The 25,944-nt window shown below is 46.4% G+C and overlaps 1 protein-coding gene across 3 annotated transcripts in view; it reads left to right on the plus strand.

The window, feature by feature from the left end:
* Positions 1–669: 669 nt before the first annotated feature.
* The window catches only part of BICD2 (BICD cargo adaptor 2), a 117,936-nt gene continuing 92,661 nt past the window's right edge, over positions 670–25,944 (plus strand). For 2 of the 3 annotated variants that reach the window (XM_069736731.1, XM_069736730.1), the window contains exon 1: positions 670–1,186. In XM_069736731.1, coding sequence (XP_069592832.1) covers positions 914–1,186 — 273 coding nt within the window. In that variant the 5' untranslated portion in view covers positions 670–913. The remainder of the gene's footprint in view (positions 1,187–25,944) is intronic. The other variant, XM_069736732.1, reaches the window with a different exon arrangement.

Genomic DNA, 25,944 nt, shown 5'->3' on the forward strand with positions numbered 1-25,944 from the left:
CCCGGTACCGAGAACTCGTGGCCCTGTGTCTGGGGGCGATCCACTTGTAATTTTGGGAAATCCTTTTTAATAGATTAGTGGCTAATGACAATCAACATGACCATAAACGCTTCTGTATTGTAAGTGCTAGTCCCGGCACTAATAATGCTGTCAGTTCAGGTCGTAAGGGCCACATTTGGGACAGAACTTGCAGCCAGATAGCTTTATAATGGTGTGAGTTATTAACAGCTATGACTCCATGGCTTCCTTGGTCGCTCGACCATTGTGTCACACGACCCGGTGCAGCGCTAACCGATAAATCGCTGCTGATTGTCGCGGGTGTAAATATCGGTGCTCTGGACAATCAATATTACAGCTTAAAATCATTCAGGACACCAGAAAAATGTGGATTTTGCTATTTAAAGTGTTAAATGATACAAACAATGGGAGTAGGTGAAGGTTCCTGGAAGGAATGACCTTGATCTACTGCATTTAGTGATGGGACTGGGCACAGCAATGGCTCCTATTGTCAGCATTGTGTACAGGTCGGAGGTCTCCCCAGATCTCAGCAGGGAGAGATAAACATCACCGCTTCCTCCGGCTTTGATCTCCCACATGTGCCTTGCCCTCAGTCGTGGCCGCCCTCCAGCGCCGTGCCGCTACTGCGCATGCGTCTTGCCCTTAGCAGACACTTAGGGAACGTCTACCAAGTGTCCTTCCCTGCAGCGCGGTCCAGCCCGTGCCTCCTTACTGACGTTTTCACCTTCGCGGCGCTTTCTTGGCCGGCGTTGTCAGACGCTCCCCGCTTCGTACTCGCAGTCGTCAGGGCTCGGCTGCATTCCTGCCAGTGTCTGCGGCGAGCGCCGGGCGCAGGATGCGGCGGCTGATCCGGGGGTAGGAGCCGGGGTGCAGGGAGAGGACCCCGACATTATTGATGACAGACGTGAGCCCTGCACCCCTCCCGGGAATGGCGCTCCTCATGGAGGAGGACGAGTATGACAAGCTGGTGATGCAGTCCGGCTCCGACTGGCTGCGGGCAGAGACCAGGCGGCTGTTCAGGGAGCTGGGAGAGACCACCCGGGAGAAGATCCAGGCGGCCGAGTACGGGCTGGTGGTGCTGGACGAGAAGCAGCAGCTGAAGCAGCAGTATGACGAGCTGGAGCTGGAGTACGAGACCGTGCGGCAGGAGCTGGAGCAGCTCAAGGAGGTGGGTGCCGGGACTGGTGCTGCTGGGACTGAGACTGGGACTGGAGGCTGGTACTGAGAGACTGGTGCTTGGACTGGTACTTGGAATGGTGCTGGGACTGGTTCTGGGACTGGTGCTGCTGGGACTGAGACTGAAAGACTGGTGCTGATACTGGGACTGGTGCTGCTGGGACTGAGGCTGGTACTGGTGCTGGGACCAAGACTGGTGCTGGGACTGGTGCTGATACTGGGACTGGTGCTGGGACCGGTGCTGGGACTGAGACTGGTGCTGGGACTGAACACACTGCTGTCACAGCACTACAGACCGACACTTCTGCAGCTGGGACTGCACTGTGTGTATACTGCTATCGCTGCACTGCCTACCCACACTGCTGTCACTGCGCTGCCTACCCACACTGCTGTCACTGCGCTGCCTACCCACACTGCTGTCACTGCGCTGCCTACCCACACTGCTGTCACTGCGCTGCCTACCCACACTGCTGTCACTGCGCTGCCTACCCACACTGCTGTCACTGCGCTGCCTACCCACACTGCTGTCACTGCGCTGCCTACCCACACTGCTGTCACTGCGCTGCCTACCCACACTGCTGTCACTGCGCTGCCTACCCACACTGCTGTCACTGCGCTGCCTACCCACACTGCTGTCACTGCGCTGCCTACCCACACTGCTGTCACTGCGCTGCCTACCCACACTGCTGTCACTGCGCTGCCTACCCACACTGCTGTCACTGCGCTGCCTACCCACACTGCTGTCACTGCGCTGCCTACCCACACTGCTGTCACTGCGCTGCCTACCCACACTGCTGTCACTGCGCTGCCTACCCACACTGCTGTCACTGCGCTGCCTACCCACACTGCTGTCACTGCGCTGCCTACCCACACTGCTGTCACTGCGCTGCCTACCCACACTGCTGTCACTGCGCTGCCTACCCACACTGCTGTCACTGCGCTGCCTACCCACACTGCTGTCACTGCGCTGCCTACCCACACTGCTGTCACTGCGCTGCCTACCCACACTGCTGTCACTGCGCTGCCTACCCACACTGCTGTCACTGCGCTGCCTACCCACACTGCTGTCACTGCGCTGCCTACCCACACTGCTGTCACTGCGCTGCCTACCCACACTGCTGTCACTGCGCTGCCTACCCACACTGCTGTCACTGCGCTGCCTACCCACACTGCTGTCACTGCGCTGCCTACCCACACTGCTGTCACTGCGCTGCCTACCCACACTGCTGTCACTGCGCTGCCTACCCACACTGCTGTCACTGCGCTGCCTACCCACACTGCTGTCACTGCGCTGCCTACCCACACTGCTGTCACTGCGCTGCCTACCCACACTGCTGTCACTGCGCTGCCTACCCACACTGCTGTCACTGCGCTGCCTACCCACACTGCTGTCACTGCGCTGCCTACCCACACTGCTGTCACTGCGCTGCCTACCCACACTGCTGTCACTGCGCTGCCTACCCACACTGCTGTCACTGCGCTGCCTACCCACACTGCTGTCACTGCGCTGCCTACCCACACTGCTGTCACTGCGCTGCCTACCCACACTGCTGTCACTGCGCTGCCTACCCACACTGCTGTCACTGCGCTGCCTACCCACACTGCTGTCACTGCGCTGCCTACCCACACTGCTGTCACTGCGCTGCCTACCCACACTGCTGTCACTGCGCTGCCTACCCACACTGCTGTCACTGCGCTGCCTACCCACACTGCTGTCACTGCGCTGCCTACCCACACTGCTGTCACTGCGCTGCCTACCCACACTGCTGTCACTGCGCTGCCTACCCACACTGCTGTCACTGCACTGCAGTGCATACCCACGCTGCTGTCACTGCACTGCAGTGCATACCCACGCTGCTGTCACTGCACTGCAATGCATACCCACGCTGCTGTCACTGCGCTGCATAGCCACGCTGCTGTCACTGCGCTGCATACCCACGCTGCTGTCGCTGCATACCCACGCTGCTGTCACTGCGCTGCATACCCACGCTGCTGTCGCTGCATACCCACACTGCTGTCGCTGCACTAACTGCCTACCCATGCTGCTGTCGCCGCACTACCGACCATTGCAGCTGTCACTGTATTACTGACAAACACTGCTGCCATTGCACTATACTGCATACCCACGCTGCTGTCAGTTCACTACAGTTCATTCTCATACTGCTGTCACTGCATTGCAGATTAACGAATACACTACAATGTTTACCCAAGCTTTTGTCACTGCACTGCCACTACAGACCCATACTGTGGTCATTACACTGCATACTTTTCACTACAGACCTATGCTGTTGTCACTGCACTATATACTCACAGGACTGTGTCTACACTGCATACTCATGCCTCATTACAGGCTCACACTGCCTTCCCTTCACTAGAATGCATACCCACTGTTTAGTCACTGTACTATCACTGCAGATCCACACTGCTCTCACTGAAGTGCGTGGCGTACCCACACCATGGCTACTGCACTACCACTGCAGACACCCATCGCTGCCACTGTACCCGGGCTGTGCAGTCCATTTAGCCCATCTTCTGACTCCTTCATAAATCAGCAATATTTAGCAATGTTTAATTCCACAATATTAATAACAGATAATTCTAAAAAATGTTTAGAGCTGGTACATTTCTAGATACTGCGCTGACACTGCAGAGCTGCACTGCTGTCACTCACTCATTCATGGAATTTGTCATAGAGCCTCCAATGCAAATCTGCGCATGGCCTGTCGGTAAACTGCACTGCAGGCCTGCACTGCCATCACTGCGCTGTAGCCCCCACTATCACTGGACCAGATTGCAGTGATACCCAAATCACACATTGGAATCACTGTCATTCTAGATGGCGGGCCTAACATGGGACCCCACACTGTGCAGCAGTGACTACTCCATGCACCCCCAGGCACTGGGATCTATGCGTGACGGTATGTGCTGTATCACACTTTGCCCTGAGGACGTCTCTATCACTGCCTAGAACTGGGCTCGTTTCATGCTGATCCCTATGCTGCCATCCACATGGCATACACTGGTATTGTGCCGCATGGTGTGCCAGCATCATTATCGCCAACCATGCTGCCGAATGCTCCCGCCCGGATAGAAGCGCTGTAAAATACAAGCATGCCAATCGGTATAATCCGTCGTCTCAGGACACTGATCTAATTTTCCGCGACCCTGTGCCCTTCACCACAATCCTTAATGGATTGTGCCTATGTATGAGTCTAATGACTGAAATGTACGTTTGCCGGTATCTCGGAATATCTAGTGCAAGCAGTGTAAGGGTTAACATCATCTTGCTGTTGACGCAGCAGCCGATTGATGTTGAAAATATTTTTGGAGGTGAAAAATGAGAGTTTTCCCAGTGTTTTTGGGCTCCATAGACGCTGCTTAGACTGTGAGATTTGCATTGCGTGCCTCCTGTGCCATCGCCCTGGCATCCTTGGCCTGTGCTGGCATTGCAATGTGTCTAGGAGATGTGGCATCATCCGCTGCGCTGGGAGTCTGCGCACAAGAGGCTGCGCCTGCCCTTCCCAAGACATCTGCTCCCAGCCTCCCCTCCTCCATCCTGTTATGGATAAGGAATTAGCCATGGAAAGGGAAAAAAAAAAGCTGCCTGGGAAAAATGGATAATAAATTGATACAAATGTCATTTCTGGCCTCCTTCCTGGGCTTTAGAGCTGAGATGTGACTGCAGCTTCACTCCAAACTGTTACATTTGTGCAATGTTTATCAATCAGTGTTTGTGTTTATTTGTCGGATCTGCTACATTGTTGCTTTTGGGGTTTTTCCATCCTCCTATTTTACTGGAGCTGCAGAGTAGATCATAGCTGTAAACAGGAAATGAGATCACTGCAAAAAAAAGGGGAAGAAGCGATTAATAATAATTAAAATAGCAAATGCAAAAAGGACGAGTGTGACACATAGGGGCAGATTTAGGAATCATGTGTAATAGGAGCTAGACTGTCTTAGAATGTGCCAAATTTACCACCGTGGCTAATGCTTTAGATATTAAACTTGGCGCATCTTTGGACTGACTAGTCTAAGTTTTTAGAGATCATTCAGACGTCGGTGATTTTCTTATATTACAGTCCGTGTTTCATCAGTATTTTTTTTTTACAGACTTTTATCAAAGTTTGGTCCATGTTGGTTTTTACTGTCAAGAGTTTCATCAGTTTATGAAAAAAAAAAATATAAATAAGCTGATGAAGGTTTCTTAAAGGGGTTTTCCACTTCCCAGAGAACCCCCTTCTCAATCATCATCCTTCTGACTGTTGTATAAAGCGGACTGAGATCGGAATATAGTGCAAGGACTGGCTGCCGGCTCTCCCGGACTGAGTTTGACAGCTGCATAGAAATACATAGAGCTTTCATGCTCTGGTAGGGAGAGCCGCCAGCCAGTCCGTGCACCGCTTTCCGATTTATACGACTGTCTGACTGCGCCCTTATACTCACCTCTGGTGCTGGCACCATTCCAGCACTGTCGACATTGGCTCTCCCAGTGATTGCATAACATTGTCACGCGAGTACAGCCGCCAATCATGGCGCTTTCATGCTCTGGTAGGAAGAGCCGCCAGCCAGTCTGTGCACCGCATTCCAATTTATACGACTGTCTGACTGCACCCTTATGCTCTCCTCCGGTACTGGCACCGTTCCAGCAGTGTTGGCACTGGCACTCCCAGGGATCGCGTAACATTTTGTCACACGAGTACTGAGGCCTATCAACCCTGGTTTCACTCTCTCCCCGCCTCTGAACAAATCCTATATATCTGGAGGAAGTCAGGTCCGCCACTCTCTCATTTCCGCCAAATATAATACATCTGAAGGAGAGCAAATTAAAGCCTTTACTTATTGTCCACAGGGATGGCATGACATAAAAATGTTACATGATCTGTGGGAGATCCAGTGTCTGCATCGGAGGTGAGTAAGTGTTATTATTTTATAAGGCGGAAACGTGAAGATTCAGAAGGGTTTGTCCAAGTAGTGGAAGCCCCTTTAAGCTTCGTTTATCAAACAGATGGCATGCAATTGTTGTCCGATTTGTTTTTTTTTCACAAACCAATAATGTTGCATTGTCTAGTTTGGTTGGATCAAAATCAGACAAGTCTGTGATTCTTCGTGCACCACGTGTCTCCAAATGTACACGATCACATGAACAGCTCCATAGACAATAATGGGTACAATTTCTGTCCCTGAAAAACAGAGATGGAACTTGTACACAAATAACTAGACTAACTTTATGCCTAAAAAAATTGACGCAATCCTTTAATAAACGTAGCGTAGTTTACAAATATGTTAAGTCATGACGGCTTTTCTGTAAACTTTTGTAAAGTGTCCACTGAGACACAGAAGTTAATGCCCTTAATAAAGGTGGCACATGGCATGTCCGCGGGGCATGAATAAGCATTGGATATCCCGAGCAAAAATAACCAAATATCTTCAAGGGCACAAGACTTTTGTAGCTTTTTGAGATCTATCCCAGGAGAAGACAGTATAGCCATCCTAAAGACATTGCAATCTACAGGTCAGTTTACATAGTTAATTAAAAACACACTTTAGTTATACCGAGGTACCATATAGGGCATAAATCTAAACAAAATAGGTGTCACCCCCTGACGAAGGAACAGTGCGTCCGAAACGCGCGTCGGGGTCCAACATACCAAACTGGAGGTCCATATAATAAATTCCCGTATAATTAAAAGTAAGTGACTTCATACACTATTCAACTATCAGCACCTTATTGATATGTTGGTTTGCACTTAATGCACTTGCAATTTTTGCACTGAATGCACTTTATTTTGTGTGTTTTTTTTTTGCTCTTCTATACGCACATTGTTGCACTTTTTTATAAAAAGAGGTTTTTTTTTAGTTTTTTTTTTGTTGTTCTTGTTGTATCCCTAAACACTGTGTTGTCAAACCACAATGGGTATTTTGAAGTCCTTACGGGTCTGTACATATATAAAATATATATGATGGCAGCCAAGTAGGTATGGGCACTAGTATATTAAACATATTCTATTGAATACATGTATATTGAATTACTCTTGGTTTTTAATTTTGGAATCTTATAATTTGATAAATACCATTTAATAAATAAATATTAAATTTTTCATATCCTCTGTTGTGATTGGTTTTTGGCCTTACTGTGTTATGAGCATGATTCCTTTTAGGTCAGTTTACATGTAGAGATCTCAGTTATTTGGCTCCTGCCATCCGCAGCAGATTTTCCATCTGCAAATTTTGGACGGAAATAATTAAACAAGCCATGACGCTTCAGGTAGCATTTAGCCCCACAGGTATTCCTTCCCCTGAGTACAGGAGGATGTGTGTGACCACCTTTACATTGACGTCTGTTGAAGTGTAAGGCCTCGTTCAGATGTTAGATTTTTTTTTTTTTTGCATACGAGAAAATCTGATCGATTGTTCTGATTAGAGTGGTCCGAGTGTCATCTGATTTTCTCATACATGGAGACGTAAAAAAAAAAAAAAAAAGTCTTCTCCATTGTGACAGTTCATGAAAATCAGACCACACTCAGATGTCATCCGAGTGCAGTCCGATGTTTTATTCTTTTTTTTCACTGACTCGTTTATTTCCAGTCCTTGGATCAAAATCTGAGATGTCTCTGATATTTTCTGCAGATCACTCGACCAAGGAAAAAATTAGACTTGTGAATGGCACTGAGTGCTATTTGTGAAAAACGCGGAGAGCACTACCCGAAAGTCAGCATAACTCTTGTACATAGATAGTTCTGCCTAAAGCGGTTATTTAGGACTGTGATGTTGATGACCTTCCTTTATGATAGATCATCTGTGTCGGATAGCTGGGCGATGTGACACTCTTTACCCCACTGATCAGCAGGTTGAAACTCCCGGCATTGACCAGATGTAAGCAGTGTATGGCGCTGTACACTGGGTATCAGCCGCTCCGGGTTCTGCAATGAAGTCTTGGACCCCCACCAATCTGATATGGTGATCTGTTCTGTGGCTCCGTCACCAACAAGTATTGGACAACCCCATTAATGGCTGAGCTGGTGCAACATTTTGGTACATTGGTTCACGTGATCTCTGCATTTCATTATTGTAGATACGTACAGATCTGGATGTGGCACATAACCTGGGTAATCAGGTACAGCGTAGTCTGGGCATAGACATTAGATTTCCCATGGTGGATCCATGCAATCTCGCCAAAGTTTGCTGATAATTGAATGTCCTGGACTGAAGAACATGGTGGAATCTTGGTGCATCTCTCCTGTTCGATCCTTTAGATTCCATTGGAGATGAGTGTTAATGTCGGCTGGCAGTGTACCCTGGCCTTATGGCCACCTAGTTAGCCTTGAGCTATGAGCCATTTTTGATCTTCATAAATGTAATCTAGGTAAGGAACAGTGGGTTAGAACAGAACACATCCTGCTAGACCCAGCCTATCAAAGGTTTAACATAAAACTGTAACGCCTTCCTCTCTGCGTTCGTCTTCCTCTCTGCGTTCGCCTTCCTCTCTGCGTTCGTCTTCCTCTCTGCGTTCGCCTTCCTCTCTGCGTTCGTCTTCCTCTCTGCGTTCGCCTTCCTCTCTGCGTTCGCCTTCCTCTCTGCGTTCGCCTTCCTCTCTGCGTTCGTCTTCCTCTCTGCGTTCGCCTTCCTCTCTGCGTTCGTCTTCCTCTCTGCGTTCGCCTTCCTCTCTGCGTTCGTCTTCCTCTCTGCGTTCGTCTTCCTCTCTGCGTTCGCCTTCCTCTCTGCGTTCGCCTTCCTCTCTGCGTTCGCCTTCCTCTCTGCGTTCGCCTTCCTCTCTGCGTTCGCCTTCCTCTCTGCGTTCGCCTTCCTCTCCGCGCTCTTCGCCTCCCTCTCCGCGCTCTTCGCCTCCCTCTCCGCGCTCTTCGCCTCTCTCTCCGCGCTCTTCGCCTCCCTCTCCGCGCTGTTCGCCTCCCTCTCCGCGCTGTTCGCCTCCCTCTCCGCGCTGTTCGCCTCCCTCTCCGCGCTGTTCGCCTCCCTCTCCGCGCTGTTCGCCTCCCTCTCCGCGCTGTTCGCCTCCCTCTCCGCGCTCTTCGCCTTCCTCTCCGCACATATCGCCGCTGACACCTCCACAATCATTACAAGCTTCTTTCTGGTTTCTGTAGGACATTTTCTACATTTCCGGCTTATCTGTAGTGAAGGCCGAGTCCTCCATAAGTCCCTCTTATGTGTCCCTGTACAAGTTGTTAGTACTGTGATAATAAGATGGTATTCCGGGAATGTGCAGCAATTCTGATAACAAGAATTCAGCAAACAGCACTGGCCACACAAGGGACTTTTCAGTGCAGTGATAAATTAATGCAGCGTGTAGAGGCCACGACGTTCCGCCACTGTAGTGTAACTATAAGTCGTCAGTGACCCCAGTGTTTGCCCTACGTGACAAAAAGATGGAAACTCCACCAAACAACTCCTTATATCTGAATAGGATGTGATCTGTGTGACGGAGCGCTGCTGTTCCTCATCTGGAAACTGTAGACGTCTGCCATAGCTGGTAACAGGTAATTGGTGGGGGTGTCGGGGGTCGAGCCTCCGTTGATCTGATGACCTAAGGATGGGTCGGGTCTGTGGCCCACTAATTATAAAGTGGTTTTGGTAAATCCCTGTCCTCTGGCTGTAGTTTGTTTTAAGAAAGCAAACTGTCTTTACTCACCCTCCTTAGGTCCATCGCTGATTCTCTACTCTGTGGTATTGTTTGCAGGACTGACTTAATGTGAACGACGCTGCAGCCAATCAGTGAGGTCAGTCGCTGCCCAAGTTCACAGCACAAGCTGCCCAGAGCCGCTGAACTCTCTGATTGGCTGCAGCGCTGTCATCATGACATCAGTGCTGAAGACCATATCGGGCACCGGGAACAGCAGCAAAGACTCAGACTTGGACTTGGGGAGGGTGAGTAAGGCGCAGTTTTTAAAAATTTTTTTTTAACAAATTGCAGGTGGTGAACAGTGGTTTTAGGACCATGGAAACCCCCTTTAAAGGGATTCCGTCCTACCAGTTTTAGATTATTGACCAGATATTGCATTCAGGTCACCATTGGCGTGCTAATTACAATTACGGTATCTTGCTTTTGGATTCCAGTAGTCAGGAGCAAATAGTGCCAGTGATGTATGTGCTGCTTTCTGGCTCCTATTGTATCATGGAGGAAGACAATTGTTTCGCCTTTCCTGTCTTTAGATCATGGGTCAAAATCCATTTCTATTTCTAGTTTATAACCTGCCATATTCTAGAACTGCATTCCTAATCCAGAGGACAAAATGGAGGTGACTTGCCTTTTCCCCTAGTCTTCTGGAAATAAGCAGCTTTGGAAGTTGTTTGTTTTTTTTTTTTTGTATTTTTTGCTGCGTATTTGCTGCGTTTTTGCTGTTTTTATTGTCTCTTGTTCATACTGATAAACTTCAGCCCCCCCCCCCCCCAAGAAAAAAAAAATTATGCAACTTCCTTAAGGTTTTTGCACCAAAAATTCAGCAAAACCCCCACACATGTTTTTTGCTTCATTTTTGCCCTCACTCGTTTGAAAAATCGCAGCAGTTTTCCAAAGAAGTTAGGAAAAAAAAGCCCAATTTGTGTACTTGAGATTTCTGAAATCTCATTGCTATTGCCGCTACTCTAAAACGCAGCCTAAAACTTGCATAAAAAAGCAGCAAAAATGCAGCGCGTGAACATAGCCTAATACTAGGGTGGTCCGTTTTCAGAATTAGCCTTGGGGTCAAACGCACGCACCTTCCGGGTGCGCAAAAGGGCTAACAAGGGGCATAGCGCCTCAAAGAAGAAAAGTGGGGATTGGTTTGGTGGAAAAATGTCTTGTGCCATGCCGACAGGCCATCTGTAAAAACATATGTCTACAAATGACCTAAGAAGTCCTATGTGACTGCAACTAGTTGCATGATTGTTTCCATTGTCACTTCTCCAATGGTCCAGGAAGCTGAGAAATTAGGTGTTTGATAACTCACTGGTGATTTTTATCAATTTATTTACCCAAAAAAGCCTAAATTATTATTTTTTTTTTGTTGGCTTCTCCCATAAAATTTGCGTGAAAGTTGTCCAAACCCAAAAATGTTGGCAGTAGAAGAGGACTAAGGTGCCAAGTGGGTTTGAAACACGTATTCCCATGGTTTTCTTTTGTCCTTCTCTGGTGCAGAAGAAGATGTACAAGACCAAAAAATAAACAATTGAACATTTTAACCACTTTTTTTTAGGGATGCTGGCTAAGTCTTTCTGGTCAATAAATCTGGCAGGATGATCATCTGATGTGTATGGGAGTTCTTGAGAACGTCTCGAGAGTCGAGAAGTTCTCAAGAAGGATTGGGCCTTTCATTTCAAGGTCAACGTCTGATACTCTTGTTTTCAGGGGAGATGAGCTGCTGCCTGAGGAGTCTTAGAACAGCCTTTTTTTTCCCTTCTTCCTCTTGAAAACTCTTGAACACTCAACTGAGCTCTTGTGTATGGGGAATCAGAAGAGTAGCTGTTGGCCAAATGAAAACTTGTGTTTATGGCCTACTGTAGTCCTTGTAGATAGGGTTTTATTAGGCAAAAAGATCATTGGTGACCACACGGTTTTTCCCCCTCATGTGACAGTCCTGCAGTAGACCCCTTTGTGTTATGGTTCTTTTCCGAACAGCTCCTCGTATCCAGGGCTGTTGAGTCGGAGCCCATTTTGGTGGAGTCAGTCAGAGGTTTGGCTGAGCGACTCCACAGCCCTGCTCATATCTCATCTTTCCCGGACCAGTGTTGGTGTGACATTTATTGACCGCTGCTTAATTACATAGATCTCCTGTATCACTGCATGGACCCCACGGGGCTCGCAAGCTATTTTTCTTGCCTTAGGCACAAATACAAAGTCATTTAGTGGTCGATGCTAATTTTGCAACCACAGAGCTACTCCGGTTTTCTCCACCATAAAGCTTCGGTCACATGAGTCCTGTCCTCGGAAAAGACTGCCCTGCCATGGACAGGACTCTGACCAAGGTTCTTCCATCGGGCTGATCAGATGAACTTATTTTTTGTTCACATGGACCAAATATCCTCGTGAAAAAAAAATTGCAGCGCGCATTAGTTTCTTCCGTTTTTTTATTTTTTCCAGCTACCATTTTTTTACGGTCTTGTAAATTTTTATTAACTGCTGATATATGAAAACGGATGCCACATGATGTAAGAAAATGGACATTGAGGTGAAAAGACATCCTTTCTTCTTTTCTTTTTTTTTTTTTTATTTTTCCTGGAAGAAAATCTGATTTATTTTTTTTTTTAATTTATTTTATTTTTTATCCACTGTAATGCCACCAGGCTGACTACGATGAGCAGAATGGCGTTGTCCTCCGTGACCTGGTCGGCTAGCGGAGCCATGTTATCACACAGGTGTTCCCCGCTCGTGTCTCCTCACAAGAGTCCGACATATCCGTGGTATCTGAAGCAATCTCCCGATGTTATGGGATCTGACGGTGACAGAATGGATCTGCGGCTGACAGACACGGACTCCGTTACTCTGTATGTCGCCATGGAAACTCCAATCCCGATCCCCCTCCGCTGCTAACGAGACAGCGGGGGTGAGGGGCTCGTCAGAATAACTTCAAGTAGCCCACTGGGTGCATTTAATATATCGTGCGCTAATCGCCCAGGAACTTTGTTCCTTCTGACGTGAACATTCTTGGCTCGGGTCTTACGAGGACTTGATTTTTCCAGTTGAGAAATGTTTTCTAATAAACCTGTAGCCTCCATGCTTCGAGTGTTATGTTTTGTGACTATATTATGTTTACAGCAGATTTCACAATAAAATACTGCATACAGTATGATATAGCTCTAATAGACCGGATGACATTGGTGTACTTACTTAGGAAAATCCATGTCAGGTGGTGTGTATAAACCTGATGTTATAATGAGCATTTTAGTCCAGCTATAGAGTGCGAGAGCTAACAAGACTAAATGCATTTGTTCTCTGCCCACCCAGCCTGACTGACTGACAGCTGCAGCTTGTACTGATCAGTGTGAGATCTCAGCAGGGAGGAGGGACACTGAGGAGCTGTGAATCAGACTGAGACCGAGTTTGAACTTTAATAAAGGATCATACAGCCATTCTAACATGGATTCTTTTAGTAGTAAACACACCAGCCTTTTCAAGTCCACGATCTGGTTAGTAATGTATGGAGTTTGTACTGTAAAATCTGGTGGCAGATCATTTTTGAACAGTTTTTTTTTTTCAGACCATTGTACCTAAGTTGCGGCAAGTAACTTTTTCAATGTACGTCGTTCATTGTGCCCCCAATTTGGTAATCATCCACGGGTCACATAACTAGAGCTGTGCGGTTTATCCGTTGTATGTAATGATGTCCCGTTTATCGGTCACATGTTCCGGTTAATCGACCGTGACCTGCGATTTTCTCTGCACAATGAGATTTCATAAGATCTCATCTACAATAATGATTCTGGGTTACACAGAGGGTATTCCTGATGTAAAATCAGATGTGCATAAGGCTTGTGTGTACGGACCCTTAATGGATGTTCTTAAAGGGAATGTGTCACATACAGAGAGGCTATATACCTGTAGATATAGGTATATTCTAACTGCTGCTGCCGATTTTAAGTCATTGGGGTAGTGCCAGGAGCTGTCAGTCACTGCTCACAACCCCGCGAGCATGCTGCAGTCACTCCCTGGCACATTGATTGACAGACTCTTCTGCACACACGCTGTCAATCAAACTGTCAATGAGTGATCACCTGCGCTGACAGTGAGCAGGGACCTTACCAGCTGTCTGGACCGCCTCGATGTTTGGACACGAGCATCTGCAGGGAGAATAAAACCAAATTTCTCCCTAGGATAAAAGAAATGGAACAAATACCCGATTCTTCCCTTCCATTAGGTCTAATCTTGGTTTCCCTCAGGTTGATAGTTGACACCATTTTGCTCAAGAGTGTAAAAGCCATTCTTTCATGACAAGGTGTACCCAATCTGGATGTACACTAACTCTTGTAGTTCCCCTATGTGTCAGCAGACCTCAAAAATGGTTGATGGCAGAGCAGGACCCAGACCTGACTATTTTGCACATGCTCGTTGAAAGCTATATAGACAAGAGGCATAGCCTGAAAAGGGGGAACCACACCCCTGTGTGTACAAAGTAGGTAAAAACTAAAGCCAAAAACATATTTCTCCCTGTAGCTGCTACTCTACTAAGCACTATATCTGCCGGTAATTAGTGTTACTGGGTCTGAGAGGTTTCCTTTAAGAACTTGCGTTAGTTGTGTTTATCAACAATAGACCAAGAGTTTCCTGGTTAAGTGGGTTGTTGGCTATTTAGGATTCGCGCTGCCTTTTGCCCGGCCTTGCCTTTTGCCCGGCCCGGCCTTGCCTTTTGCCCGGCCCGGCCTTGCCTTTTGCCCGGCCCGGCCTTGCCTTTTGCCCGGCCCGGCCTTGCCTTTTGCCCGGCCCGGCCTTGCCTTTTGCCCGGCCCGGCCTTGCCTTTTGCCCGGCCTTGCCTTTTGCCCGGCCCGGCCTTGCCTTTTGCCCGGCCCGGCCTTGCCTTTTGCCCGGCCCGGCCTTGCCTTTTGCCCGGCCCGGCCTTGCCTTTTGCCCGGCCCGGCCTTGCCTTTTGCCCGGCCCGGCCTTGCCTTTTGCCCGGCCCGGCCTTGCCTTTTGCCCGGCCCGGCTTACAATTGTGCTGTGCAGATCTACAAGTGATCACGTTTTTTGTGTTTGTGTGGCTATCACTCTAGAAAATGATGACAATGTGACTTCTCATATATTTAATTTCCTGCTGCTCATTTCCCTGCAGATTTACATTTGTACAATTGTTTCTCCAGCGCAGTTTATGTAAAAAAGTCTCCTTGCAGCCACTGTCCACTATGGATCTACAGTACCGATGTTTCCTCGCTGGCTCTGATGAGTTATGTTTCCGACTGAAGCTGCTGTTTACTGTATTTCAAGTCATGACTAATCGGGAATGCCGGGGGAGAGACCCCTATGTTGTGTGATTCATTTCCTAAGTATTTTATTTCAGCTCTGGCTCCAGGATCTTGTGCGGGTCATGAACAGCAATTTGCAGAGACTTGTAACCAAGCAACTAAACCCCCATGCCTGCAGAAGGTGCTGTCATGTGTCATGAAAAATGTGTGTTTTTTTTTTTTTTTAAATATCATTCTGATGATGAGATGCCAGATTGTGATCTCCAATAGATCCTATGGAAGAATCTGACCTGCAGAATCGGCAAATCTGCGTAAGAAATCCGTGGGTCATCCTTGGATTTCTGCCACCGTTTTGCAATTTGAGCAGCCGCCAGTCTCCGATTGCATGATGGGGCTGATCTGCAAGTGCTTAACCGCCACATTTTTCATCTGTACAGAGCCGTGGATTTCCCATTAAAAGCCATTCAGTTTTTTTTTCTTTTTTTTTTTTCTGGATCACCCTTGGATTCCGGAACAGAACTGCAACTCAAATTAAAAGATGCCAATTTCAGAAAACTCATGTTTGCTGTAACAATAAGTTCGCACAGATTAATGGATTAAATAAATTCTTTTTTTTTTTTTTTCTATTTTTCACAAGTTTTCAGAACCTCGTTGGAAAAATAAATTTGCCAAAAATTGCTGTCTGTCGCAAAGAGGATTTTCAATTTAAAATAAGAGTTTTCAAAGGGTATTTTAAGCTTATTTTGATGTGGATTTTATAGTGGGGGCGGGGGAACAAAAAAAAAAAACCACAACAATAAAAATCTGTGTGACTATAGCCAGAGATGACCACAGAGAGACAATGTAAAGAATGACTTTTAACAGGGCTGCCACTAGAAATTTCGGGGCCCCATACTGGCAAAATTTTCGGGGCCCCCTTGAGACTCTGCCCAGGCTCCACCCCAGCCCCGCCTCCACGCTCCACCCCTCGAACTGTCCACAGACCCACCGCTCTCTCTTGGAAAAACTCCACTTCTCACCTATCACACATCAACAGTTCCCATCACCAGATCACACATATAGCCGGCAGCTTTTGTTTTGGCCAAAAGATTTTTTAAGCCGCCACCATAACACGGTAGACACTTTTGGCCGGGCCCTACTCTACTGTAACCTATTAAATATTTGTTAAAATATGCAATACAATTTAGGTATATTTTTATTTATTTTTCAATTTTTAAAATGACCAATAATATCACATACAAGGAACAAATACCGCTACACCATGACCAGATGACATATTACCACCACAGTGATCGGATAATATCACATACAAGGAACAAATACCGCAACACCATGACCAGATGACATATTACCACCACAGTGATCGAATAATATCACATACAAGGAACAAATACCGCTACACCATGACCAGACCACATATTACCACCACAGTGATCGAATAATATCACATACAAGGAACAAATACCGCAACACCATGTCCAGACCACATATTACCACCACATAGTGACTGAATACTACAATTCTGATCAGTAATTAAAAAAAAGCACCATACTATCACCATAAGTGCCATTATACACAGGAGATCTGTACTTAGTATGCAGTGTTTGTGTACAGATAATAGTGATCACTAGTGAAATTATACACAGGAGCTCTGTATACAGTATACAGTGTATAGTGTCAGTGTATAGGTAACACACTGACTCACCAGTGACGTCTCTAGGTGAAGTCCTTCATCTTTCATCCAGCACAGACCGCCATCACTTCATCCAGCCAGGACTTCTCTCTGCAGGAAATAACACAGTTATCTCGAGCTCCGCTTGTAGAATACATTACTTAATTTTTCCCACCTTCTACATTACACCACATGAAGAAAAAGAGGCGACATAGTGTCACTCTACACAGTAACAGGACCGCCCCCCCATTTAAAACTGTGTCCTCAAAAAATAAAATAAATACATCACTGCAGTAATAATATCCCTAAATTAGCCCCTATGGTAATAATAACCCCCAGCCTGGCCACCGTGTGTCTCATTCCTGGCGTCAGCCACATGTTCTCCCATCCTGCCCTCATGAGTATCCATTCTGCCCCATATGATCTCCCCATCCTGCCCCATATGATCTCCCCATCCTGCCCCATATGATCGCCCCATGTGATCTCTCCATCCTGCCCCATCTTTCTGCATCATATCCATCCTGCCCCATGATCCTGCACGATCTGTCTCCAATCATGCCCCATGTCTCCATTCTGCCCCCTATGTCTCCAACCATGCCCCCATGTCTGAAATCCAGCCACTTGTCTCCAATCATGCCCCCTGTGTCTCCATTCTGCCCCATCTGTCTCCAATCCTCCCCCATCTGTCTCCAGTCATGCCCCCATGTCTTTCATCCTGCCCCGTGTCTCCAATCATGCCCTGTATCTCCATTCTGCCCCGTGTCTCGCATTCTGCCCCAATGTCCAGCATTCTGCCCCAATGTCCAGCATTCTGCCCCCGGGTCTCACAGTCTGCCCCTGTGTCCAGCATTCTGCCCCTGTCACTGTGTCCAGCATTCTGCCCCTGTCACTGTGTCCAGCATTCTGCCCCTGTCACTGTGTCCAGCATTCTGCCCCTGTCACTGTGTCCAGCATTCTGCCCCTGTCACTGTGTCCAGCATTCTGCCCCTGTCACTGTGTCCAGCATTCTGCCCCTGTCACTGTGTCCAGCATTCTGCCCCTGTCACTGTGTCCAGCATTTCTGCCCCTGTCACTGTGTCCAGCATTTCTGCCCCTGTCACTGTGTCCAGCATTTCTGCCCCTGTCACTGTGTCCAGCATTTCTGCCCCTGTCACTGTGTCCAGCATTTCTGCCCCTGTCACTGTGTCCAGCATTTCTGCCCCTGTCACTGTGTCCAGCATTTCTGCCCCTGTCACTGTGTCCAGCATTTCTGCCCCTGTCACTGTGTCCAGCATTTCTGCCCCTGTCACTGTGTCCAGCATTTCTGCCCCTGTCACTGTGTCCAGCATTTCTGCCCCTGTCACTGTGTCCAGCATTTCTGCCCCTGTCACTGTGTCCAGCATTTCTGCCCCTGTCACTGTGTCCAGCATTTCTGCCCCTGTCACTGTGTCCAGCATTTCTGCCCCTGTCACTGTGTCCAGCATTTCTGCCCCTGTCACTGTGTCCAGCATTTCTGCCCCTGTCACTGTGTCCAGCATTTCTGCCCCTGTCACTGTGTCCAGCATTTCTGCCCCTGTCACTGTGTCCAGCATTTCTGCCCCTGTCACTGTGTCCAGCATTTCTGCCCCACTTACAGGTCCCCCGGGCCCCGCTGCCGCCGGCGCTTGCCTCTGCCCTCTTCTCCTCTGCCGGTGACCGGTCCCCCGCTGCCGCCTGCCTCTTCTCCTCCGCCGGGTCCCTCGTCGTCCGGTGGTCCCCCGCTGCCTCTTCTCTGCTCCCTCGGCCTCCGCCGTCCACGTGGTGTGCCGCCGCACGCTGCTCTGCTCTGGTCTCGGAATGAGGAAGTGGAGCAGGGCAGCGTGTGACGTCACTAACTTGCGGCGGGCGGGCCCATGAATCACCGCGGGCCCGGCCGCCTTAAAGGTACAAGGCTCATTTAGAGACAGCAGGCACAGCACAGTGGCACTGCAGCCGCAGCCTGAATAAAAATGTCAGGGGGGGCCCGAGCAGAGCGCGGACCGGCTGCCAGCGTGCTCGCTCGGGCCCCCCTTTTTGCTCCTCATCACCGGGCCCCATACGGCAGTGATGCCTGTAATGCCCTGATGGCGGCCCTGACTTTTAAGTTTTAGTTTAGAAAGGAGATCGGGTAGATACAAGGGACTGCAGATCAGACTACGCAGGATTTGTTTGTAGTCTGTTCCCATGGAGACACATAGGTCTGTTGAGGAGTTTTACAGTCAAGATAGGACTATTTGTGAACTCGATTCCGGTTTTGATTCACTAGAGTGATAAAATAAAAATATGGTTGCAGTTTTCAGAGCCTTAGAAATAATTTTTGGTTAATCTTTAATTACAGTATACACTGGGTGATAATATACTGGATATTTTTAGACCTTGACTGTGACTTCACCCGGGTCTATAAATCGAAGTTTCTCCATAATCACAGTGAAGCATTAGGAGAGGCTGTCATTTTCAAGAAATTCAATCTTTGAGTTTACTACACTCCTTTTATACCTTTTTCTTTTGTATGTTCTCCCCGTGTTTGCGAGGGTTTCCCCCGGGTTCTCCGGTTTTCTCCCACATTCCAAAGACCTATTGATCGGTAATCTAGATTGTGAGCCCCAATGTTGACATTCCGCAGAGCGATGCGGAATAGGGTGGCGCTATATAAGCAATGAATAATGTTTTTTTTGTTTTTTTAATTAAATGTCGGAAGGTTTCGGCAAAAAACGTACCTGGCTGCGATCTCGCATCCAGGTTCTGATTCCTGCTAGCTGCGATTTGAATCAGCCGACAGGTTCCCTTTAAAGTATATTTTAGTAGATTGATGATTACATTTCCATAAAATGTGACCCCTCCATAAATCCATTATCCCTTCAGTACACACGCGCTCCAGACGGACTGCAGTTTCTGCGCGTATATATGTCGGCTTCGATGGCCATAATATTCTGTTTGACAGTTAATAGCGTTTCAAATAGTCTGAATTAAGTAGCCATGAAATGCAAATATGAAGTCCAAGGTCACATTGGTTTCAGAAAGCGTTTACATGCTCGAGTGGTTTTGGTATGTGCCCCCGGACATTATGTGCCAACTAGCTAGAAGATGGATGCCAGTAGCTTGGCATAGGTGTATCAATCCCTCGAGTAAACTGTGTCAGCGGGATGGGGAGGCTTTGCATCTGAGATTAAGAGAAGGGAGGTGGGTTTCTCGATGGGCAGCAGCTAAACTACAGTCCTGGCCAAAAGTTTTGAGATCGACACAAATTTAGTTTTTTCACAGCTTCACTGTTTTTAGGTCTTGCCGACAGATGTTAATATTGTCCATGAAGTTCGGTTATAAACATTTTCATAAGTTTTTAAGCTTTTATTGACGGATACATCGTTTCTACAGAGACTCAGTATATATTTTTCTAGACTTCCGCCCTTCTTCCTTGCAGCTGGATATCAGCTTTTTGGCCAAATCATGACTGATGATCGCCCAATTCTTGTCTCACCAGTATTTGGAGTTTTATCACAATTTTTGTGTTTTTTGAGTCCTCAGTGTGGTTGAGACCTGGGGAGTTTTCTTTGCCAATGTCTTGTTCACCAAGCCAACTAATTATCACTTCTTTTTTTCATGCTCTCATCTTGAATACAGTAATATTTTTTTTTTGTGTGTTTTTTAATTCATATGGGTTTAACCAGGGCTGTGGAGTCGGTAAGCCAAACCTCCGACTCCTCAATTTCCACGACTCCGACTCCACCACCCTGCGTATAACATTTATGTTTTAGTTTTGTTTTCGCTCTTTCTGTTTCTTTCTGTTTTTAATGTCATCGGTTTCCTAGTGTTTCCCTTGTTTTTGGACAAAGACTTGTCAGTTTCAGCCTCAGGCGACTCCAACCACCCACACCTCCCTGTCAGTGTCAGATTTCTGACGCGGTCTCTCCCCACGCAGACCCCGACAGTCCCCAGGAGCCTGGAAGCCAGTGAGCCTAGGCATTTTTCTGCTGACGACTTTTTGAAATGTCTTTTTGATTGATATTTCTGGCACTTTGTGTTGCCTGACTGGATGCGGGAGTTGCCTTGCATTTGGGACAGATTGTCATAGCCAGCTACTGTATGCCAGGCTCTGGTAGCACTTGACTTAAAGAAAACCATTTTCTGTTTTATTGTTTTTTTGTTTGCTTGATAGGTGTTTAAGCTTGTTAAAATAATTTTGGCCCTTCTCCATCAAAAACTTTCCGCCAGAACTGTGTTGTACAATGGAGATGTCGCAAAATTTGCAAAAGAAAATGTTGCATTTTTAGGCAACTTCTGTACAAAATGGATGGCGGGTGTAGCCCAGCGTGACGCACACATTCATCATCATTCTCAATTTATGTCAGTGGCAAAAACTGTACAGTACATAATCCGTGTCGGACTGGGTTGGCAAAGGCCTACTAGTAACATTGTTTGATTCTTGGGGCCACTGTTCAGCTACATGCAAAAATAACCTTTCCCAGTACACAAATTGACTTTAGCTTCTATGTAATATTAATTTGGCTAGCTAGTTTAGTGAATTATTGCATTATTGCGATTTCTGCAAATTGTGAATCAAGTGTAATGGCGCTACTCATTAGTACTCCTTCACAGGGGCGGCCTACCGGAGGATTCTCCTTTTCTCCGCTGGCCAGTCCGAGCCAGAGTACGTTTCTTATAGTGATACAGGGCCGCATTGGATTCATTAAGGAAGCTCCCGTCTCTTGATAATTTGCCGCATTTTACTCCAGTGTGCATTCATCAAGTCTAGCCTACAAAACGCCAATCTTTATGTATCAAGAACTATATGGTCAGATGCTTTCCTTAATTTTAAATCTAGAACTTAGTAATGTACTTGTATTACAATATGTGCCCTGATCCTTAGATATCCGATGCGGTCCAGGTCCTGGCTGCTCCATTTCTTTTTTTTTTTTTTTTTTTGACATAGAAGGTTTCTACCATAAGCAAATCATCAGTGCAATGTAAGAAAGGGTTCATTTTAATAGCTGAAAGGGAAGGATGCAACAGTAGCGATGATGATGATACCAGTGTGTCCGTGCTGAGACATCAAGCTTTAAAAGCACATGTAAATTAGACTTTAAGTGCATCAGAGGAGTGTTGATAAATGTTGAGTGCATTGACCCGCCCCCGAGGCACTTAGAGGCTAATTTGCATAGGGCTTCAAAGCTTGGTTTCTCCTCTTTGGCAAATCTGATTACAACAAGACAAGTATAATTTTTGTTGTTGCCCTAGGACCTATACAGCCATCCATAAGTGGTCCTGACAGGTTCCTCAAGTGGACTTTAAGGCCCTTAAACCATTCTTTTACCAATGAAGAACAGATAAAATATTCTTCTTTCAAGGAGGGAAAAATTATGGATGTCTGGAGATAGCATTGCACCTTTGGCAAAGCTGAAGTGCGCAGAACAATCATCTCTCCACTCGGGAAGGAATAAGAGGTGACCCGCAGGGTCTCGCGTGGAATATCTCTCCTCGCACTTCAAAGCCCCTTTACAAAGATGTCTGTTCTTGGTGAAAAGCGTTTCCAGGCAAGGCATTTATAGAAAGGATTTCTGGTCCTGTCAGGACACATGTTAACGTTCAGCTCCAACTCTCTGCAGGAGATTTTATTTTAAGGGCAGGAAGCCGGAGTCCGAGGCGGCTGTTTGTAATCTGCATTGATCAAAAGGGGAAGTTTTGCAGCAAAATCGGTTATTTTAGGCCACTGATAAGGCGTTCTCAGCTATTGTTTTTATGTTTTGCTTGCTACTCTATGGCCCCATTTTTCAGCTTTTCAACTATCTGGTTTTTTTTTGTCAACACACACCCATTATACTATATTGTCTTGTTCATATATTCTTTTTTTTTTTTTTGCATGTGTAGATTGATTAAACCCAAAAAACAAAATGGTGCCCTTTTTTAGGTCCGATTGCCTAATCGAAATCACCCTTGGGTTGGTGAAAAAATGGATGCCATCCATTGTGTATCCTACCGCTGCCCTTTTTTTTTTTTTTTTTTTTTACTGTCTTGGGTAGGGGAAGCCTGGAGACTTATGGATGAAAATCAGATGATTAAACGCTAATCAACCTATGTTTTTCTTGTATGCAAAAAAAATTCTAAAAAACCAATCCTAATTTGGGGACTGGAGGTGGAGAAATCTAGTACGCAGTTCTCTACTTTCATTTCTATAGGAGTCGGCAAAGTGAGGACTTTGACATAATTTGATTGACAGCACTCAATCAAGCATGGCCTGAACTGGGAGGCTCCTCGCTTCTGCAGGGACCCCGCAGCGACGCTCACATAGTGTCATTGTGGGCTCTTATCGCTCGCTCCTGTCTGCAGTACAGTATCGAGTGGTGGCTGCAGACAGGAGCGAGCGATGAGAGCCAGCAATAACCCTGTGTGAGCATGGCTGCAGAATCTCTGAATACTCTGCAGGGACCCTGCAGCTGCGCTCACATAGTGTCATTGTGGGCTCTCATCGCTCGCTCCTGTCTGCAGCACAGTATAGAGTGGTGGCTGCAGACAGGAGCGAGCGATGAGAGCCAGCAATAACCCTGTGTGAGCATGGCTGCAGAATCTCTGAATACTCTGCAGGGACCCCGCAGCGGCGCTCACATAGTGTCATTGTGGGCTCTCATCGCTCGCTCCTGTCTGCAGCACAGTATCGAGTGGTGGCTGCAGACAGCAGCGAGCGATAAGAGCCAGCAGTAACACTGCGTGAGCATGGCTGCAGAATCTCTGAATACTCTGCAGGGACCCTGCAGCGGTGCTCACATAGTGTCATTGTGGGCTCTCATCGCTCGCTCCTGTCTGCAGCACAGTATAGAGTGGTGGCTGCAGACAGGAGCGAGCGATGAGAGTCAGCAATAACCCTGTGTGAGCATGGCTGCAGAATCTCTGAATACTCTGCAGGGACCCCGCAGCGGCGCTCACATAGTGTCATTGTGGGCTCTCATCGCTCGCTCCTGTCTGCAGCACAGTATCGAGTGGTGGCTGCAGACAGCAGCGAGCGATAAGAGCCAGCAGTAACACTGCATCTCTGAATACGTTTGGGCAATACTGCGCTCTGTTTGCAAATTGAGGGGGCTTAACTGTGCACTGATTATTTGTTTATGGCAATGGTGAGCCGAAACCCCCTCTTTTGGATACAGGATAGATTTTTTTTTTTTTTGGAAACTAAAACCACTATAGGTGTGATGTTTATACAGTCAAGTCCATTATCTGTGTAAATTATTTGATTAGCGTTTTGGGGGTGACAGACTCCCTATACAGGTGCTGTGATCTGACACCCTTTGAGCCCCCATGGATGCCTTTTTTTAGCGTGTGTCATGTACACATAGCAGTTGCGTGTGAACTCTAGGGGGTGGCACGGGGAGAAGCCCATGCTAAAAGATGGAATACTGCTGGAGTTTAATCCCTGATTATTCTCATATATGCACTCGGACGGCGGAAAGAACATTGCCTGGGGATGGGTGGGGGTTGGTCGGCACATGGGGTAACTTCAGAATTTGGAAGCCTTTAAGTGAGTGCCAGTTATTAATTAGTCACAAGGTTGGTCGGGCTAATTGACACTGACCCCCTGACCCGCTGCAGACAGTCTGTTTGAATGGATCACTGTGTAACCTTTTTAATAGGGACAGTGTGCGTCCTCCTGAGTCGCTCTTACCCCTTTAAGCTAATTTGGCTTGACACTATTTACAACAATGAAACAATTAAGGGATTATCTATCGTCAGACGTGATGGAAAATATATGTTTGGTCACTTTTTGTTTTTTATGTTTTTATTGTTCTCTTTGACTTTTACACAATTGTTGCGTTTTTTTTCTTTTTTTTTCTTGTTTGCTGGTTTACCTAGTGTGAAGAATACGGGCTCTGCTTTATGTTACTTTCTGAGATTGTGTGTAAAGGTTCTCCAGGCCTCATACCTCTTAGTTCTCTGCCCCCCATCCCCCACCACTTCTGTTCCCTCCAGCTTTATTCCATTAACACTGGATGGAAGACGTGTATCTTTGGCTGATATGAGCTGCAGATCCGTACAGTGTTTACTCTTCACGTTCTGTGACCATTTTCTACATGTTTACAGAATGGTTTCTCTTTTTCGAAGTTTTGGTTTACACCCCCGTCGTGCAAACCAAATTCTTTTTTTCTCAAATGTCAAGTTATGGCTTTATTACCGAGTTATTATACTATTACTTGTACATTACTGCATTTTTGGACCATTCGTTATGAATAATACATAAACCTGTGAATGCCTCGGCATGAAATCTGTGAGATATATAGAGGTACAACACTTGTAAATATTTTATTGTGTTTTTAGATAGTTGATTCCTTGAAAAACGCCTGTCCCCAATTATCAGCTCGTGCAAAATCTCATTCATTGGGAGATTGTTTCATTTATGGCTGCCAGAAATTTACTGTATTCGGCGGCACAGCAGGTTACTGAATATGAAAAAAAAAAAAAAATTCCCCTAGATTTTTTAGGATCTTTTGGAGGTGGAAAAATTATGTAAAAAAATGAAAGTGCATAAAAATTTTTTACTGCAAAAAATATGAATTTTATATATGTATATACTTATAATATTATATTTTATATATATATATATATATATATAAAGAAGGGGAAAAAAAAAAAAAAAAATATATATATATATATATATATATATATATATATATATATATATATATATATATATATATATATATATATATATATATATATATATATATTTATATATTTTGTTTGGGGGGGGGGGGGGGGGGTATAAAATACTAACAAAAATACCCCAAACCTATACATATAAGGTTTCCTCGTAACTGTAATAACTTGTTCTGTGGACTTTCCAAGTTGTTTGAAGTGAAATGCCAACAATATTTGCATTGCAAAAATATAAATAATGATTACACAGCAATTTAGATGCACCCCCAAAAATAGCTCTACAAATAATTGAGTTTGTCCTACATAAAACAAAGCCACTTAATGGAAAGAAAAATTAACGAGGGCTGTAATGAGGGGCAATAAAAAAATAAAAAAAAAAAGATTAGACTGTCTTCACACCCGTTCAGGCCTCATTCACACATCTATATTTCATCAGTATTGGTGTCAATCTTTCAATTCTAGTTTTTCTCTGTAGGTTTCACTCCTGGCTTTCGCATACAAACACTGATGCACAAATACTGCCGTGTGAATAAGGCCTAAGAGGACCGCCACTTGCCAAA

Source organism: Ranitomeya imitator, chromosome 8, assembly GCF_032444005.1.
Source record: "Ranitomeya imitator isolate aRanImi1 chromosome 8, aRanImi1.pri, whole genome shotgun sequence".
Lineage (NCBI taxonomy): Eukaryota > Metazoa > Chordata > Amphibia > Anura > Dendrobatidae > Ranitomeya > Ranitomeya imitator.